Below are 17,562 nucleotides of genomic sequence, written 5' to 3'. Positions count from 1 at the left end.
CAAGCCCAGGGTTTCTCAAGCCAGGCCCTGCTAAGGCCGCCAACCGGGAACTGCTCTGGGCTTGGCCACCCTAGGAAGAAGCCTTGGAGGTCCCCAAGGCTGAGGACCATGAGGCTGTAAGAGGAGCCTCTCCTCTTACCCCCTCCCACCACCGCGCCCCTGCAGCCTGCCTGCCTGGCGTCTGAAGGCAGGCGCCAGGCGCGAGCCGTCGGGGTCGCAGGAGTCTTCACAGCGAGGGAGGCCCCATTTCGCTCTCCCCTACTACCTAGCGGCAGCAAGTTGCAGCTCCCGGCGCCCTCGCGTCCGCCTGGGCTCTGGCCCCACGCCAGTTTGCTGGATCCATCACTGCAGTTGGCGGGAGGCCGGACGGCGCGTCCCCCGGGGCTCCCAGGCGGCTGGCGCTGTCTGCCGGGCAGGGAGGGCGGCTGCGGGCGAGCGGCGGCGGCGGCGCTGCGGGGGCTGCGGTCAGCGCGGGCACAGCCGAGGGGCTGCGACTCCCGCACTAATTGGCTCTTCCCCGGCCGCCTCTGCCGGTAATTGCTGCCTCGGGGGTAGGGAGCTGGGGGTGTTGAAGGAGAGGAAGGGGCCTGCTGAACCCCGCTTGTGAGCGCCGTTCCCAGGCCAGCTTTGCAGTGGTGCGCCTTTGTGCTCACAGTGGCCTGGGCGAGCCGAGATAAAGGTGGGGAAAAGCCACAGAAGCGCCCTGGGGTCTTCCCCAAGATCTAATTAGTTCTGAGAAGGGCTCCCTGCGACAGGGGATTTAGGAAGAACTCTGTGTGGCCATCGGGGGATCCCAGCAAAGGCATGAAGACAGGATGGAGACAGGGCAGTCCGTTGCCTTCTCCAACCCCTTCATCCAGCTGTAACATCTGAGAAGAGCAGACAAGAAGGGAGGATATGAGGCAGGGACTTTGGGAGGCAGGGGCCCAGCCCACCATCCAGGTTGCCCATCAGAGTTCTTGCTGGCTTGAGATCTTAAAGAAGGTGCCAGGGTTCTCACAATTCCTTTATGATCTTCACAGCTCCTGCAGCTGGCTGAGCCCTGGCTCTGGTTCAGCTGCTCTCCCTCTGATTCAGAAGAGAATACCCTATGGGTGAGTAGCTGTTTCCATAAACTCCCTTCACAGACCTACATGAGAAGCCTGAGGAGGGAAGAAATGAGGGAGCCTCAGAAGCAGGCCTGGACTAGCCTGAGGTCAGGCCTCTGGATCCCAAGGACAGTATGTCCCACATAGGCATCCTCTGTGTGTGTGTGTGTGAAGCCCAGCTAGACCTCAGCCAGCATCTGCTGACTTCTGTTTTGGTTGCCCAGGACCGCCCTCCAGGGGGCTGAGCCCCTAGTGCTTGCTCTGGCTCTCACTGAGGAATGGCTATTTAGTCACCTGTTCCCTGGTTAGAGGTAGACAGGGACTTCTGGCTGTTCCTCCCCTGAAACTGGAGCTGTCACACCTCCTCTGGGGGCCACCTTCTCTCAGGGGTTGTTCCAGGTCTGGATAGAGGTGGCAGGGTGAGTCAGACAGGCCTGGATCAAATTCCCACTCTGCCACCACTAGCTCATGACCTTGAGCAAGGACTTTTATGTCTCTTGTCTCAGTTTACTTGTCTGTAGAAATGGGATAATAAAATCTATGTGCCAGCATTGTCATGAAGATAAATGTTTACCTGAAAGGGGCTCTTCTCCCTCCTCCAACCATCCCTTTGTGTTGGGGGCTTAGATGTGAGGGTATGGAGGATTGGGTGTCCCTCACCCCATGGGGCTTTGCAGTCTCCAGTTGTCTCAGAGACTAAGGAAACCCTCTAGGAATAAAGAATCTAACTGACATTATAGTTTATGGCACAAAACCTGTGGGACACTACACTCATGTTCAGAGCATTTTTCACAACAGCCAAAAGGTGGTAACAACCCAAATGTCCATCCACAGAAAAATAGAGAAACAGAATGTGGTATGTACATACAAAGGAACATAATTCAGTCTTAAACAGGGACAAAATTCTGAAATATGCTACAACATGTGAAGACACGCGAAGTGAAAAAAGCCAGACACGAAAGGATAAATACTGTATGATTCCATTCACACAAAGCTCCTGAAATACTCAAATTCATAGGCTAGGAAGTAGAATAGTGGGTAACAGGGTTTGGGTGCATAGGAAGCTATTGTTAAATAGATGCTGAGTTTCAGTTTGGGATAATAAAAAAATTCTGGAGACGGATGATGATGATGATAGTGTAAATGTACTTAATGTCACTGAAATTAAAATGGTTAAAATGGTAAATTGCATGTTGTATATATTTTCCAAAAATAAAAAAATCCACAAAAAATTCCCAAATAAAACAAAAAACCTGTGGGGTCAGTGAAGGTATGCCCAGGTTGCAAGAGAGACCAGAGAGTGAGGAGTCTGAATGCAGCACCAAGACCTCACCCAGTGGACAAGTGAGCATGGAGTGTGGATGTCCTGAGAGGTGCACTCGAGACAGTGAAAAAAAAAGCCAGGTGTTCTGCAGCCCAGGCAACTTTGCAGCAGCTCTCCTTGACGGAGTGAGCAGCGCAGGCTCAGCCCAGCAGAGAGAACCCAGTAGTGCTCCCTCCCTCCAAGGACTCAAATCAAGAAACCATCTGCTTCACCCAACTGTTTCACAGATGGACACAAATTCAGGGCAAGTCAACGTGTCTTTATTAAGGACTGTCTCTGTGGCCAGGCTTTGAAGGGGCCCTGGGAAAAATTGGTATGGAAAGGGGAGAAGATCCCCAGCTGTCAAAGCATCACTCCTTATAACATATAACCTGCCCAAGGCCTCAGTCCAATGTGAAAAGGCATAAGGTTGAGCAGGATGAATGGCAAACTGTTTGCAATGGTGGGGCAGTGGTAATCTGAGTGGACTTCCCATAAGAAGTAACTTGAAGCTGACCTTGATGGGTGGGAGAATTTGGAGAAGGAAGAGAAGCATTTGTTCTGAGTCTGGGTAGCTGGGCAGAATCTGGCAGAAAGGGCCTGGACTAATCCAATGGTCAGTGAGATGGCTGGACATCATGGGATGTCAGGCTGAAGAGGGTGCTTCTGGGCCCCAAACAGGCTAAGGCTCTGTCATGGAAGGAATAGGGACCCTCTGCAGGACCTGGACTGGGGAGGGCCGGATGCTTGTCCCAGATATGTCCATGGCCAGTCTTCCCAAGGCCTGCATGGTGGGACAATCCCTAAGGCTCCCTCCTGCAGAGCCGTCCTCAGAATTGCCTTGCTTTTCAGGTCCTTAATTCTGGTGCAGCTTCTTCCAAAACGCCATCTTCTCCTCCTTGAGCATCACACCCACCCTTGTGGTTAAATCCAGCTGCAGGTACTTCTCATCCTTGTTGTAGCGTGGCCAGTAGGGCAGCTTCCCACCATTGGGGTTTCTGCCAGGGAGGAAGGAGGGAGGATTATTTGAGCTCATCTTCATCTTGCCTCGTTCTGTTACTTTTCCCTCATTCACTTTCCCTTTGGGAGGTAGGGTTCAAGAAGGCCTTACAGAGATGATATTTAGACAGATCTTTAAGAAAGAGGAGGAAAAGTGTGGTGGGAGGGGACTTTGAGGAAGAGGGAACTGTATGTGTAAAGGATTGGAGGTATGAAAGCCCAGGGCTTTTGGAAGAAAGCACAAGTACAGGGTTAGGTGAAAATATACAGTGTGTCAAGAGAATAGCGTGGAGAGGAGACGAAACAGGAAGGATTTTGAAGACTTTTGTTCCAAGTGAAGGGGATGAGACTTTACCTGGGAACAAAGGGAAGCCATGAAGTTTTAAGTGGGTGACTTGGTCAAATGATATTTCAGAAAGCTCCCTTGAGTGTCATCAGGAGGATGGAGAGAAAGAAGACAGAACGTGGAGATGGAAACTAGTTGCAAGACTAGCCAAAGCTCTGCTCAGAAGTCATCTCTGCCAGGAAGCCACCCCTGCCCACCCCAGGTCGGTCAGACACCTCCTCTATGCTCTCATAGTGCCTTCTGCTCCCCCAACACAATTCTCATCATGCCAGATGGTAATTTAATATTTTTGTTAACCATTAATAGGCTGCTGGGAGTTGGGGATCATGTCTATGATACCCTTGAATTCCAGCTCCCAGTATTGAACTGGCCACAAAAAGGCGTATTGGCAGTGACTGTGGAAGGCTTGAGTGAATGAAGGATGTGGTCATGGGACAACGGTACATTCTAGGGACATTTAGGCCCGGGTGCCTTTTCTATGGGACACACAAGGACAAATATCTGAAACAGCTGACCGTTGGGTCTAGCGCTGGTAGGAAGACCACCCGCACGTATTGGGGGATCAGACTCACCCTGAGCGAGCAAAGTTGGCCCAGTATTTCATCATCTGGAGGCTCAGTGCCTTTTCCTTGCTTGAGGAATGGCCTGGAGGCAGAATGGAAGGTGGTGTTTAGAACAGAGCATGGGGTGGGGATATCCCACCCCACTGCTTCCATGCTGGGAGGCTTTCATTTGGGAGAGCATTCCAGATTAAGAATTTGCTACTTAACTCCCTGTGGTCAGCCAGGGGTCAGAACACAAAGATGGAGAGATTAGACACCCAGCGGGGAGTCAGGTGGGGCTTCGGCACCTTTGGAGAAGGGACTTCCGAAGATGAAGCCGATCTCATCTCCGTGGTCTGCCCCATCAGTGCGGGGTTTTACGATAGTGCCAGGAGCATAGTGCTCAAACTCGTACAGGTAGACAGGGAAGCCAGCATCTAGGAACAAAAACCCAATGAAGGCTGCTGAAAAAGTCTCAGCCCGGGCTTCTCATCCACCCCACACATCCCACCCACCTGCATCAGGCTCCCTTGGGCTTCAGAACCCAGGGAGCAGATTCGAATCCCACCTACACTACTCACTAGCCATGTGACCTGGGGCAAGACACCCAACCTCTCAGAGCTGCAAGTCCTCATCTGCAGACTAGGGACGTGGAAACAGTTCACGGGATTGTGGTAAGCCTTCCTCTTTCTTCCACTGAACCTCTCCTCTCTCTGTTTGGCACTTAAGATTCTTCAGTGTCTACCTTCTCCAGACCCTCCTTTGACCTCTCACCCACGTGTTGCCCAAGCCTGGGTCAGCCTGGGCAGGATCTCCAAGATACCCCTATAGAGGCCTGTCCTTGCAGCCAGGAGACCTTCCCTGACCACCCTAGGCTGTTTCCTCTGGCCAAGGCCAGCCCTCCTCAGCCCTAAGGAATGGCCTCTCTCCTCTGCAGTTGACAGTATGCTGCCTCTTCTGTGGCCACTTGGAATTCTACATCAGCCCAGAGGTACAGAGAGGGTGAGTGAGTGATTGGTCAGCCCAGTGGCAAGCAGCACCAGTGGACAGGGCGTGGCCACTCTTGAGGACCCCACATACTGCGGTGGTAGCGGGCAGCCTGCAGTGTGGAGTACACAAAGGTAGCATCCCCAGCTAGGTCCATCACATGTTCTTGTAGCATCTTCTGGTCATGACCATCCACATCACTCAGGTACTCTTCCATCACCAGTGGCAACTGCTCCTTGGTGACATTCTAGGTGGGGAAGTCACACCCACCCTGAGGTGTGGGGTGCCAGCTGGGTCAGAGGTAGGCACACCAGTGACTTGGATCCAGGCTTGGCACCCCCCAGGAGTTTTTGGCCTGGGTGTAGGGGGATGAGGAGCCTCCTGGGAAGGTCTCCCTGTTTAACAATTCTTACCCCAGTGTTTTAGCTGCATGAGAACTGCCTGCTGTGTCCCCGAGGAAGTCTGGAGAGCCTTGCCCAGCAGCAGCCACCCGATCCCATGCAAAACCCCAGGCCCCCCCAAGGAATACCTCTGTCCTGGCCGGGAACACTTTGCGGAGAGCAGCTACTAGGTAAAAATAGGGAGGCTGCCGTGTCCAACCAAGCAGAGCACACGTGACAGCACAGCCCCTCACCAACAGGGTGCTGGTACTCCAGAGAAGCTTGCTGATGGTTTCTTTCCTCAGATGGCTCATCGGCAACTTCATGATCTGCTCCACAAGGCAAGGGCCCAGGCGTAGGCCAGGCCCAAACATTAGGAAGGATTCCAGCTGTGCTACATCAGGCCCCAAGGCTCTTCTCAGAGCAGAAGTGCCCATGACCATTTCCCGCACTCCTGCTCCCAACCTCTCCATCACTAACTTGGTTTGGAGCTGCAGTGGGGGCTGGGAGGGCCCTCCTGAGCTCGGGCATCTGCCCTGATCCACCCAGGGGGCAAGGGAGGGACCCAGGATGTATAGCCGCCTAGAGGGGAACGAATGAATATGAGGACCCATTCACACTATGAGCTAAAGATTTTGGGCCCCCAAACCTCCAAGAGACTTCTCTCCCTCTCCCCATTCCTGTACAGTTCCTACTGCACAGGGACTGCAGGAAGCTCCCAAGCTCTTGGGCATCCCCAGAGAGACCTCTGGGATCTGACCTGGTACCCAGCACTGCTCAAGAGGCATCCTCTCCTACCCCTACTGTGATGGGCATCCCTCTTCTTCACTTACAAAAGGCAAGAGCCAGTTGAACTCCAGACTGTTGACACCCAAAAGGTAAGGCACAGGTGCAACCTGCCCCTGAGTCAGGAGCACAATAGGGTTGTCTTGGAACACTACACCATCCACCACGGGGCTCATGAACCACACAATCTATAAGGCAAGGGGGTTTCCAGCCAATCCTCCCTGTTACCCTCCTAGGACCCCGTTGGTCTAAGACATCAGCTCAGCAAGTTCCAGAAATTACTCTAGCTATATACGCTTTGATTGGGAAAAAGCTGGGGCTCCGTGAACCTGGTGTGAGAGAGGACCAGGCTACTCAGACTCAGGATTCCCCCATCTCCCACCCCTCAGCTGACACCAAGAGGTATTCACATAGCGCATTCGCTCATCTCTTGAAAATCTTTGCTAAGACTTCTCTCTTCCTTCTATTTACAATCCTACCCCTCCCAACATGCCCAACCTCCTGACTCTCCTCCTTTTGTTTCCATTAACTTATCACCTCTTAAAGAAGTGAACAATTCATTTATTTATAGTGTTTATTGTCTGTCCTCAGTGGAACATCAGCCCTGTGAAGGAATTTTGGCCTGAGTATCCTAAGTGTCTGGCTCACAGGAGAGGTTCAGACAGAATGGGGCCTACTCACCTTTTGAGGGTCTTCCTGGGAGTGCAGTTTGAAGAATCTCTGTGGGAAGAGAAGAAGATGGGGCTAAAGGGAATCTTCTGAGGCATGATGCCTGGAGTGGCTGGGTGCCAGGTCAGAAGGATGCAGACAGCTGGGTCAGAGGCCGGAAGGAAGTTCTACGTACCATCTTCTGGGAAACACGCATCACCTCAGCCTCTGATAGTGTTCTCAGGCAGTCTACCAGAATCTTTGTGCTGTTGTGATTGCAGCCTGCCAGCTGGGCAATCTTCTGTGAAGAGAAGAGGTGCTTGAGGGTGTGCCCATCCTGCCTCCCTTGCTGAACCTTAGGAGAGAGGAGACACTCACCTTGGCCACCTTCAGTGGATCAGGAGTGATGAAGATCTGGAATACTGCAGTGCCACTCTGGGAAATGGCCCGATGGAAGAGACCCCGGGCTAGGGGTGATGTCATCTGCAGGGGGAGGGGAGTGGCAGCCATGACATGCACAAATGGGGACCACTTGGGCAGTTTGGGGTGCCTTTCTGGCCTGGCTGGGCTGCTTGAAGGGGCCCAGAGAGGGCAGAAGCAAGGAGGGAGACAGGAGTTCTGGGTTGGAGTCCTCAATCTAGAGCCTGAGCCTTTCACTCTCTGGGCATCCATGTCCTGGTCTGTGGAATGGCCACAGGGGTCCCCCAGGGCATCTGGTGTTGTTGCAGTGGTTCTGCTGGTGTAACAAACCAAAAGGGCCTCCCCTCTGCTACTGGGCTAGGGATATGGGAAGGGGACCCTATGGTTCCCATGACCCCAGTTACCTGCGCTGATAGCTCTTAGCCTTCCCCTGCTACCCAGGTTGGAGAGAAGAACCATATATGGGACCCCCATCCTGTCTCCTGGGCACCTCAGACTTCATGTGCCCCAAACTTACTCCAGCCACTCCCCATCTGGGTGTTGTCTCTTACCCACACCATCCACCTGGGCCTTCCCTCCCTCCTCTGGTCATCTGCATGCTGCAGTTGGCCCTGTCCTGACTATTTGGCCTCCTGCATCGCTCCTCTACTGTCCCTCCTTCCTGCTTCTTTTTCAGAACTAGCCCCCATTAGATATAACATCCCTCACCCCAAGCTGGACTCCAAGCCTGTTTGTGCTTCATTTTAACCCAGATCCAGCAGACAGAGCCAACTTTAAAGGCACATCTGATTGTGTCACTCTCCTGCTTAAAATCTTTGCCTGCTCTCCAATGCATTTTCAATAAAGTTGCTTAACTTCTCTGGGCCTCACTTTCTTCCTCTGTAGAGTGGAGAACACTTCTCTTTTTGTAGAGTGCAGAAAGGGAATACTCCTCTTTTTGGATTGTTGAGGTAATTCAATGAATGAATACGTGTAAGGTGCTTAGAAAATTGACTGGCACACGGAATGTGCTCAAGTGTTTGAGTGTTATTACTGTGGCCCATGAGGTCCTGTGTGATGTGGTCCCCGCTGATTGCCCAGCCACATGACCCTCACAGGGCACCTGACCTACCCTCAAACTCTAGGTCAGCAGTACCCCAGAAGTCAGGCGAAAAGCCCAGTCTCTAACCTAAGCCTGACTCCAATGCCTGATCTGTGGCCCCAACCCTGCCCAGAGGGCTCATAGTGGTCTCTGTTTGGGGCATAGACCTCTGGGGGAATGTGGAGAGGCAGGAAGTGCTGGATGATCTTTCTGGCCCACCACATTCATAGTCTTAGCATTGCCCTTTCTGGGCTGGCTTGGTTTCCTCCCTGAATGGAACAGATATCCTTGGTTGTGAGGGGTGGTACCCATGGCAGTGGTGAGGGCAGGTCTGTGGATTGGAATGTTCTTGTATACCAAATCTGCACAAGTATATGTGCAGAACCCGTAGGCCACGCGGTCCTGCGACTGTGCTTAGGTCTATCTGGGCATTGCACTCACCAATCCCGAGATGCACATGGCCCCTGATGACTGGCCGAATAAAGTCACGCAGCCTGGGTCTCCGCCGAAGGCTTCGATGTTCTTCTGCACCCAGCGCAGAGCCGCAATCTGGTCCAGCAGCGCCCAGTTCCCGCGCGCTTGGCTGTCCCCAGTGCTGAGAGCGCGGGGCTCACTGTCAGGGTCAGGAGCCCCAACGCCTGGGTGCTGGGGAGCCTCGCGCCTTGCTTCGCCCTGTCCCTCAGAGACTGGGTCTAACCACCGCATCTCCTTCCTTATAATTGGGCGCCGCCCCATTGAGCGATAGCGAGCACCTACCAGTCTGCTCCAAGCATTAGACCTGCCACGCCCCTCATGAGGACACGCCCCATAGACCACGCCCCCATTCTTCCACCCAATCCTCACCTCCTCCGCCCTTAGCCCAAGAGCCGAGGAGGCCCCGCCCCTGGCCCCAGGCGCAGGTTTCCGGTCCCGCCCACCTGAGGAAGCCCAAGATGCCGAGCCTGTGCTGCAGAACCACGACCACCACTTTCTCCCGGGCAGCCAATTCGGAGCCGTCGTACGTGGAAGCGGAACCCACGAGGAAGGCGCCTCCTGGGAACCAGATCATCACCTGGGCGAGAAGGGTTGAGGCCTGAGCGGGACAGTGGGGTGCTTGAGTGGGATGGTGTGTGGTTGAAGGCTGAGTACTCACGGGCTGCAGAGGGTCCCCGCGCGCTCGCACCGGCGCGTGCACATTCAGGTACAGACAGTCCTCATTGAAGTGCAGCCATTTATATTGCTTGTGTGTGTTGAAATACATGGAGGTGACCTGCCCCCAGGACTCCTGGAGGCACCTGTGGACACGATGTGAGTTGGGGTCCAGCACCGTGGTGATATTGGGGAGACCGGTTTCAACCTAGGTTCCAGTAGTGAGGGACTAGAACCCAAAGCAAAATTTAGGCAATGTGTGTGTGTGTGTGTGTGTGTGTGTGTGTGTATCCTGTCCTAGCAGTCTCCGCTAACATTAGGTCCAGGGGTGAGAGGCAGGTTGGCATTCCCTGCCTTGCGCCTTGGTGTGCCTCTTCCCAAGGAAGGAAGCAGTTCCCTGCTCCTGTTGGAGACCTGTTTGTGCTGTCAAGCTAGAAACCTGGGTGCCCTGAGCACCTCCTTTCTTACATGCCCTGTCCTCCCCTCAGTCTCTATTCTGACTCCGAAACAACCTTTGAGTAGGCCCCCTCTGTTCACTTCAAGGCTGCTGCCCTGTGAAAGCCACCATCACTCTGGCCAGGACTCTGCCCCTGCCTCTTCACTCCCCTCCAACTCATCCTCCACTCCCTGGCCGGAAAGGTTGACAGACAACACAAATCTGACCATGTCACTCCCCTCCTTATTACCCTCCCTTGTTCCTCCTGCCCCCAGGATTAGGTCTAGGTTCACCCACACTGACCTAGGCTCTCCTTCCCATCTAGTCATCTCCTCGCAGTCACTCTTTGCTCCAAATACAGATGACCTCTTGCCTCCCACCTCCAAGCCCCCATGCCTCTATTCTCTCTGCCAAATGCCTTCTCCTCTGCCCAGAAAGCTCCTACTCACATTTAAGCTCCAGCTTATGTGTGTCTCTGCTGGGCACTTTCCCCTCTGGGCATCCCAAACCTCTATACACTACTAACTATAATATTGGCTTGGAGTAATTTTGGTTGGTTGTTTTTGCTTCCAAAGGGTAGGGATGGAGATGTGTTCATCTGATTCCTGGCACTTGGCCCTGTGCCTATGCATTATATAGATCTGGGGCTGTCAGGCCATCTTGCCTTCCCGCCATGCTGGCCCAGCCCTGGAGATGGCTATTCTTATAACAGGTGGGGCTGGGCACATTTGACTGGAAGCAGGAACCCTGTCTACCTACTCCTCTGTTCCCTTCTCTTGTTCCAGCCTGTCTTCACTGTGTGTATGTGAGTTTTTGTAGGTGTAATTCATCCCCACCTCCCTAACCCTAAATCATCACCTGTTCCTTTTCAGTCCTTCCCCACAGCGCTTCAACATACCTATCCTCTACTACCCACCTTCTCCAGCAAATAATCTATCTCTCTCTTCCCCTCAAGGCCAAACTTTTCAATAGATTTTCTTTCCCTCCACACCTACCAGCCTGTCCAAGATCACCAGTAGGCAACTTGTCTCTTTGTTTGACTTCTCAGCAGCAGCTAATGTTGGTGTTAGGATCAGCTCAGCTCAGTAGCTCAGTCTTGTCCGACTCTGCGACCCCATGGACTGCAGCACACCAGGCCTCCCTGTCCATCACCAACTTCTGGAATTTACTCAAACTCATGTCCATTGAGTTGGTGATGCCATCCAACCATCTCGTCCTCTGTAGTTCCCTTCTCCTCCTGCCTTCAATCTTTCCTAGCACAAGGTCTTTCCCAATGAGTTGGTTCTTCACATCAGGTGGCTAAAGTATTGGAATTTCAGCTTCAGCATCAGTCCTTCCAATGAATATTCAGGACTGATTTCCTTTAGGATGGACTGGTTGGATCTACTTACAGTCCAAGGGACTCTCAAGAGTCTTCTCCAACACCACAGTTCAAAAGCATCACTTCTTCGGCACTCAGCTTTCTTTATGCTGTCCAATAAATCACATCCAGCATCCCAGCAGGAAGGCCAGGGCTCTTAGAGCCTAGAACTGGGATTATAAGCGTTTGAGGCCTCTCTCCAACCTGCCACTAAAGCCATTCCCGTCAAAATCACCAATGATTTCCATCTTGCTAAATCTCTCCCATCATCTTACTTGCCCTGGTAGCCCCTCTGTATGGTTGACCATTCTCTGCTTCTTCAAAGCTTTCCTTCTCTGTTGTTCAGTCACCAAGTCATGTCTTATTCTTTGTGACCCTGTAGACTACAGCACGCCAGGCTCCTCTGTCCTCCACTGTCTCTCGAAGTTTGTTCAGATTCATGCCCATCGAGTTGGTGATGCCATCCAACCATCTCATCCTCTGCCACCTGCCTTCCTGCTAGGCTTCTGTAATCCCACTCTCCTGGTTTTCCTGCCACCTCATTGGTGACTCCTTCTCTTCTCTCCGGCCTCAGCAGGAGAATGCCCCAGGCCTCAATCCTCATTTCTCTTTTCAGTCTGATTTTTCTTTCCTGAGCTGATGTCCTTCAGGCCTAGGGCTTCACACCACTGACATTCTGATGACTAGTCTCCTTCCAGCTCCCTTTGTCCAAACCATCTATTCCACATCTCCACATGGATATCTATTAGACATGCCAAACCTAACATACCCCAAAATGAACTCTTGTTTTGCCCAAACCTGCTCTTCCCCTAGTCTTCTCCATTTAGGTAAATTGTGCCTCTATTCGTCTTGCTGCTCTGCCCCCAAACTAGTCATTATCCTTGATTATTCTTCTTTCCTTGTGACTCACATCCAATTCTTCAGAAAATCCTGTCAATTTTACCTTCAAAATAAATCTAGAGCCTGACTACTCCCACCCACCTCCACTGTAACTACCCTGGTCAAAGCCATCATCTCTGCAAGAGCTTTCTTTCTCCCTGTTCTCCCCTTAATCACCACCCCACAATCTGTTCTAAGTTATCCACAAATTCTTACACCTGACATTCTGTGTTCCAAACAGCCAGCGGCCAATATTCCCACAACTGACACCCAGATGTTTATGCACGGGATACCCCAATCTCGAAACTCCTGATCCTCAGTGTTCCAGCAACGGTTTTTCCATGTTCTGTCACCTGATCCATGGAGTTCCAAATAACACTCACACAATGTTCAGAATGTCTAGGCTTCTCTCAGTGATGGCCAGTAGTTTAACAACCAGCACCTCAGTGTTCCAGTAACAGTCAATCATGTTCTAACATCCTGTTTTTTAACAACTAGATACCCAAGTAGTTGTAGTTTTTTATATCACCTGACACCCAGGTTCTCATAGTAGACATTTTTCTAAATCCAGTATTTTATCCAACCAATGCTGAACAGTGTTAATGTTCATCACAGAATGTTCTGGACAGTGCGTTACTCAATGGTCTGAATGAACAGTAAATATACTTGTTCTTGGTAAACTGCCAAGCCCAGTGCTTCAAAGGGCAGTCATTGTCCCAACATGCTCATGTGACTCAGCTAGGCCCAGCTAGGGGTTGCATTAGGACCCTGGGACATTGAAACTGCAACTGAGTCCAGGTTTCCCCATATTCTGCAGTGAAGGGCTGGGGGTGATGTGTGGGCTTCTTAGGTTCAAGCACCAAGGAAGAGGGGAGAGCTCAGGGTTCTCTGTGTGTGGGGGTACTGTTCCTCACACATATTCAGGGAAACTCAGCTCCGCAGCAAGTCCTGGGGGCACAGTCAGTAGGCACCTCCTCTTTGCCTGGAGCCTTCCCACAAGAGGATAAAAAACAGCCTTATCAGTGCCTTAAATACCATCTAGACCAGCTACTTCATTATATAGATTTGGAAACCGAGGCCCAGAATGGTCCCCAGGCTTGCCCGTGGCCACACAGTGAGTTGTTCAAACCCTGGCCCAGAAGCGGGCATGGGTTCGCCACCTTGCTTGGGATCTGCCCACCACCCAGCCCACAGTCCTCTGGTTCTTACACAGGGGCGTAGGTGGTAGCATCTCTGATTCCTTTCCAGGGCTCTGGGGGTTCTGGGGCAGCGAATCTGCGGGCACCCACAGGAGGTCTGGAGAAGGGAACTCCTAGGAAGACATTGATGGGCGTCTTCCCCACGTGTATCTGCTTTCCTCGGAGTGTCCCATATTTGGTATCTACTAGAAGCTCCTTGGTGTGCAAGGCACCTAGAAAGAGAAGAGAAGGGTCACCCTGGATATCAGAAACACCTTGACCCATCTGCCACAGCACCAGCTTGAAACTTTTCACAATTGTGTCATTGCCTACTTCTGTTGTGTTCCTCTTAGGAATTTTATCTAGTGTATTTGATTTAAGATATCAAAGCTATGTTTGTTTGTTTTTCCCCTTCCTGAAGCACCCCTGTCATTTCTTTCTCCTCCTCCCCCTTTATCAAAACTAAAATTTTTGGGAATTTCCTGATGGTCCAGTGCTAGAACTCTGCACTCTTACTGCCAAGGGCCCAGGCTCAATCCCTGGCTGGGGAACTAAGATCTCACAAGCCACATGGTCAAAAAACAAAACAAAAAGCTGAATTTTTCTGTGCCCTGGTTCCCTGGGGGCTCACCCTACAAAGTGACAGAAAGCAAATCTAATCAAAATATTATCAAACTTGATTGGGCATTAGAATCCTCTGGAGAAATCATCAGGAAATTCAGATTCCTAGGTCCCATTCTACTTCCTCTGAAAGAGAATCTCAGGTTGCATCAGGAAATTAGATTTTCAACCCCTTCTAGGAGATTTTGATGCAACTCATTTTTCGAATAGCATTGATACAGCTGAGTGCCAAAGGATTGATGCTTTCGAGCTGTGGAGCTGGAGAAGACTCTTGAGAATCCCTTGGACTGCAAGGAGATCAAACCAGTCAACCCTAAAGGAAATCAACCCTGACTGTTCATTGGAAGGACTGATGCTGAAGCTGAAGCTCCAATACTTTGGCCACCTGATGTGAAGAGCTGACTCACTGGAAAAGACCTGATGCTGGGAAAGACTGAAGGCAATAGGAGAAGGGAGTGGCAGAGGATGAGGTGGTTAGATAGCATCACTGACTCAGTGGACTCAATGGACATGAATTTGAGCAAACTCTGGGAGACAGTGGAGGACAGAGGAGCCTGGCGTGCTGCAGTCAGGCAGCAAAGAGGGATCGAAAAGAGTTCGACATGACTGAGCAACTGAACAACAACAATTGGTGTGATAAGAACACACCCTCACACCCCAGCTGCAGGTGGCCTCTCTGCCCACGTACCCAGGTTTTACATAAGCAATATCTGGGCGCAAAGAACTGGCTGCAGTAGTGACCCTTCAAACATGGAGTTATGCCAGTCGGGGGAAGGGACCATCTCAAACCTCCTCTGTGTGTATGTGTGTGTGTGTGTTGTCCCTTGCAACTTACGAGGCCCTTTTACATGGTCCTCTCATGTAGGCTTCTCAATGGCTCTTGGAGGAGTGGGGTGGGGCCTTGAGGCCCAGAGATGGTTAGTGACCAGCTTGAGATCTCATAGCACAGAGCCAGGAGGTCAATATCTATCATATTACTCAGATTTGCCCTTAATTCTGGGTCCAGTCATGATTGAATAGCTGATGACTATGATTGACTGATCTTTTATTATAGCTTGGCACTCTGCCAAACACTTTTATGCTATCTCACCTCATCTGCCTAAAAAAATTTATAAGGCAACTGTTTTGTAGTTTCCTACTACACAAATGTGGAAATGGAGGTTCAAAGGGGTATATAACTTGTCCAAGGTGACACAGACTGTCTCACATCAGAGCTCTGCTTTAAATAATAATGTTTTACTGTCCTCACCCCAGCCTCTGGGAGCACCTAAGCATGTGACAGAGTGCTCTAAACCCCTGAGTCAGAGCTGATGAGGAGTGCTCCCGGTCCTAACTCTGCTACCCCGAGGCAATACATAAGCACTTATGAAAACAATATTCCATGTTTTTGGAAGTCATAAAACACTAATTAAAACCATGAGTTACAATTTCTACCTAATAAAAACAATGGCACCTCGACTTCCCTGGCAGTTCAGTGGTTAAGACTCTGTGCTTCCAATGCAGGGGGGTGTTGTTCCATCCCTGGTCAAGGAACTAAGGTCCCACATGCTTCGCAGTCAAAAAACCAAAAAGATAAAACAGGAGCAATATTGTAACAGATTCAGTAAACACTTGAAAAATGGTCCACATTCAAAAAAAAAGAAATCTTAAAAAAATGATAGCACCCAATTCTGGCAAAGATGCAATGAAAAGGATGCTCACATATGCTGTTGGTGGAAGATAAATTGATACACCACCTCAAAAAAATAATTTGGCAAAATGTATAAGAGCCATAAAATGTTCACATGCTTTGACTCAGTAATTCCTCTCTAGGTCCACCCTTATGAAAATAGTCAGAAATGCACTAAAATAAAGACTTTCTGAATCACAGTCATACTTGCCATAGTGAGGGCAAGAAGCATTATTTGTATCTGGGGATCAGGAAAAGTAAATGTAATTATGAACTCAAGTTATAAACTCTTTATGCATGCCCTTAAGTGAAAAAAAAGAATAAAATTGTTTAAGTGCTTATATCACAGCTATATACAAATAATGCAATAAAAAGACTAACAGACAATGTGCCAGAATGCCAAAAGTTGTTTTAGCAAAGTTTCAAGTTAAAAAAAATTTTTAATGCGGGGACTTCCCTGGCAGTCCAGTGGTTAAGACTTTGCACTTCCACTGCAGAGGGCTCGGGTTTGATTCCTAGCTGGGGAGCTAAGTTCCTGCATGTAACCAAGAAAAAAAAATGAATGTGTTAATATGGGCAAAACTAAATTATGATAGCCATCAGAATGGTGGTGGTTACTTTGAGGATATGACTGGGAAGGTACATGTCAGATGTTGGAAATGTTCTAGATCCTTTTTGTTTTTTTGGCCTTGCCTCATGTTATGTGGGATCTTAGTTCCCTGACCAGGAATGGAACGCACCCTGCTGCGTTGTTGCACAGAGTCTTAACCACTGGACCACCAGAGAAGTCCTGAAATGTTCTAGATCTTGATCTGGTTGGTGGTTACATGATGATTTTATACACACACATACACTAATATATATATATATACTAGTATAATAAGAATTTTAAACAGGATTAATTATATAAAGAATATAAGTATACAGTCATAAACATAAAGTTATATAAATTATAAGATATATTTTATAAAAATATAAATATAAATATCCATGCTCCCAGCTGCCCACCACCCCCATACACCCGGATCTCTAAATGTCCCTACCCTGCTACCCTGAGGAGAGGTTGATTTGGGGGCCTGTCCCTATGGCCTATGTCCCTCTTGAACCAGGGAAGGGTCAGGGCTTACCCCAGGCTGTCTGCACCACCAGAAGGAGGGTGAGGCTCAAACACAGAATCCAATTCATTCTCCAGCCAGCCAGCTCCTGCCACAGACTGGGATGATGTCCACCCCGCAGATGTCAGATGGTGGGTGAGTCTGCGGCGAGCTGGGCAGTCCGACTTTTATCTTCTTTTAATCATCAATAGAAGGTGAGAGGGTGGGAGAAATTGTAACCAGCTCTCCCATCAACCCACAGCCTTATCTCTGCCTTGGGGTGAGAAGTCACTGTCAATGATCTTGGCTGTTCGAAAAACAGACCAATCCCTTTGCAGTTTGCTCATCTGTGCAATGGGCTTAAAGTTGAGGTAGTGTGAGTTAAGCACTGAGCACCAGTAGGTACTAAAGTTGGAGCAGAACACCTGAGCACTTTGTTCTTAGCTCCCAGGTTTCCTCCCTGTGGATTTAAAGGCCTTACTCCCCCCTTTCCCTCCACACATACACAGAGGCTCCCCTCTGGTTTGTGCAGTCTCTTTTACAGGCACTCCCTAACCCTTCTCACACATGCTGACTTTCTCAGCCAGGACCATGTGGGTCTGGAAGCAGTCATGATG

General features: G+C 50.4%; 1 protein-coding gene and 1 long non-coding RNA gene across 5 annotated transcripts; one reads left to right on the top strand and one right to left on the bottom strand.

The window, feature by feature from the left end:
- Window positions 1–415: 415 nt before the first annotated feature.
- LOC128063131 (uncharacterized) lies at window positions 416–8,318 on the top strand. Of its 4 annotated transcripts, XR_008200883.1 has the most exons (7): window positions 416–533; window positions 1,023–1,094; window positions 3,244–3,331; window positions 3,806–3,938; window positions 5,216–5,280; window positions 6,334–6,523; window positions 7,361–8,318. It is a non-coding gene; the product is annotated as an uncharacterized LOC128063131 (long non-coding RNA). The 4 variants fall into 4 exon arrangements; XR_008200879.1 differs by lacking the exon at window positions 5,216–5,280; XR_008200880.1 differs by lacking the exon at window positions 5,216–5,280 and having other exon boundaries at window positions 7,023–8,318.
- On the bottom strand, window positions 2,662–17,036 carry CES4A (carboxylesterase 4A). Its single transcript, XM_052655725.1, has 14 exons — window positions 16,979–17,036; window positions 13,593–13,794; window positions 9,713–9,854; window positions 9,498–9,631; window positions 9,022–9,175; window positions 7,458–7,562; window positions 7,276–7,380; window positions 7,113–7,151; window positions 6,479–6,619; window positions 5,900–5,974; window positions 5,359–5,512; window positions 4,587–4,715; window positions 4,309–4,381; window positions 2,662–3,389 (listed from the first exon to the last, which is right to left on the bottom strand). The coding sequence occupies exons 1-14, from the start codon at window positions 17,034–17,036 to the stop codon at window positions 3,248–3,250; spliced, it is 1,653 nt and encodes a 550-aa protein (XP_052511685.1). The 3' UTR covers window positions 2,662–3,247.
- Window positions 17,037–17,562: the final 526 nt, after the last annotated feature.

Source organism: Budorcas taxicolor, chromosome 18, assembly GCF_023091745.1.
Source record: "Budorcas taxicolor isolate Tak-1 chromosome 18, Takin1.1, whole genome shotgun sequence".
Lineage (NCBI taxonomy): Eukaryota > Metazoa > Chordata > Mammalia > Artiodactyla > Bovidae > Budorcas > Budorcas taxicolor.
This window is presented reverse-complemented; position numbering and strand designations above follow the sequence as displayed.

Coding starts and splice junctions, on each gene's coding strand:
- CES4A (XM_052655725.1), bottom strand. CDS start 17,036: ATGAATTGGATTCTGTGTTTGAGCCTCACCCTCCTTCTGGTGGTGCAG. Junction 4,716..5,358: donor GGCTGCCCGCTACCACCGCA/GTATGTGGGGTC, acceptor TTTTGTTCCTAG/ATGCTGGCTTCCCTGTCTAC. Junction 4,382..4,586: donor CGGAAGTCCCTTCTCCAAAG/GTGCCGAAGCCC, acceptor TTCTGCCTCCAG/GCCATTCCTCAAGCAAGGAA.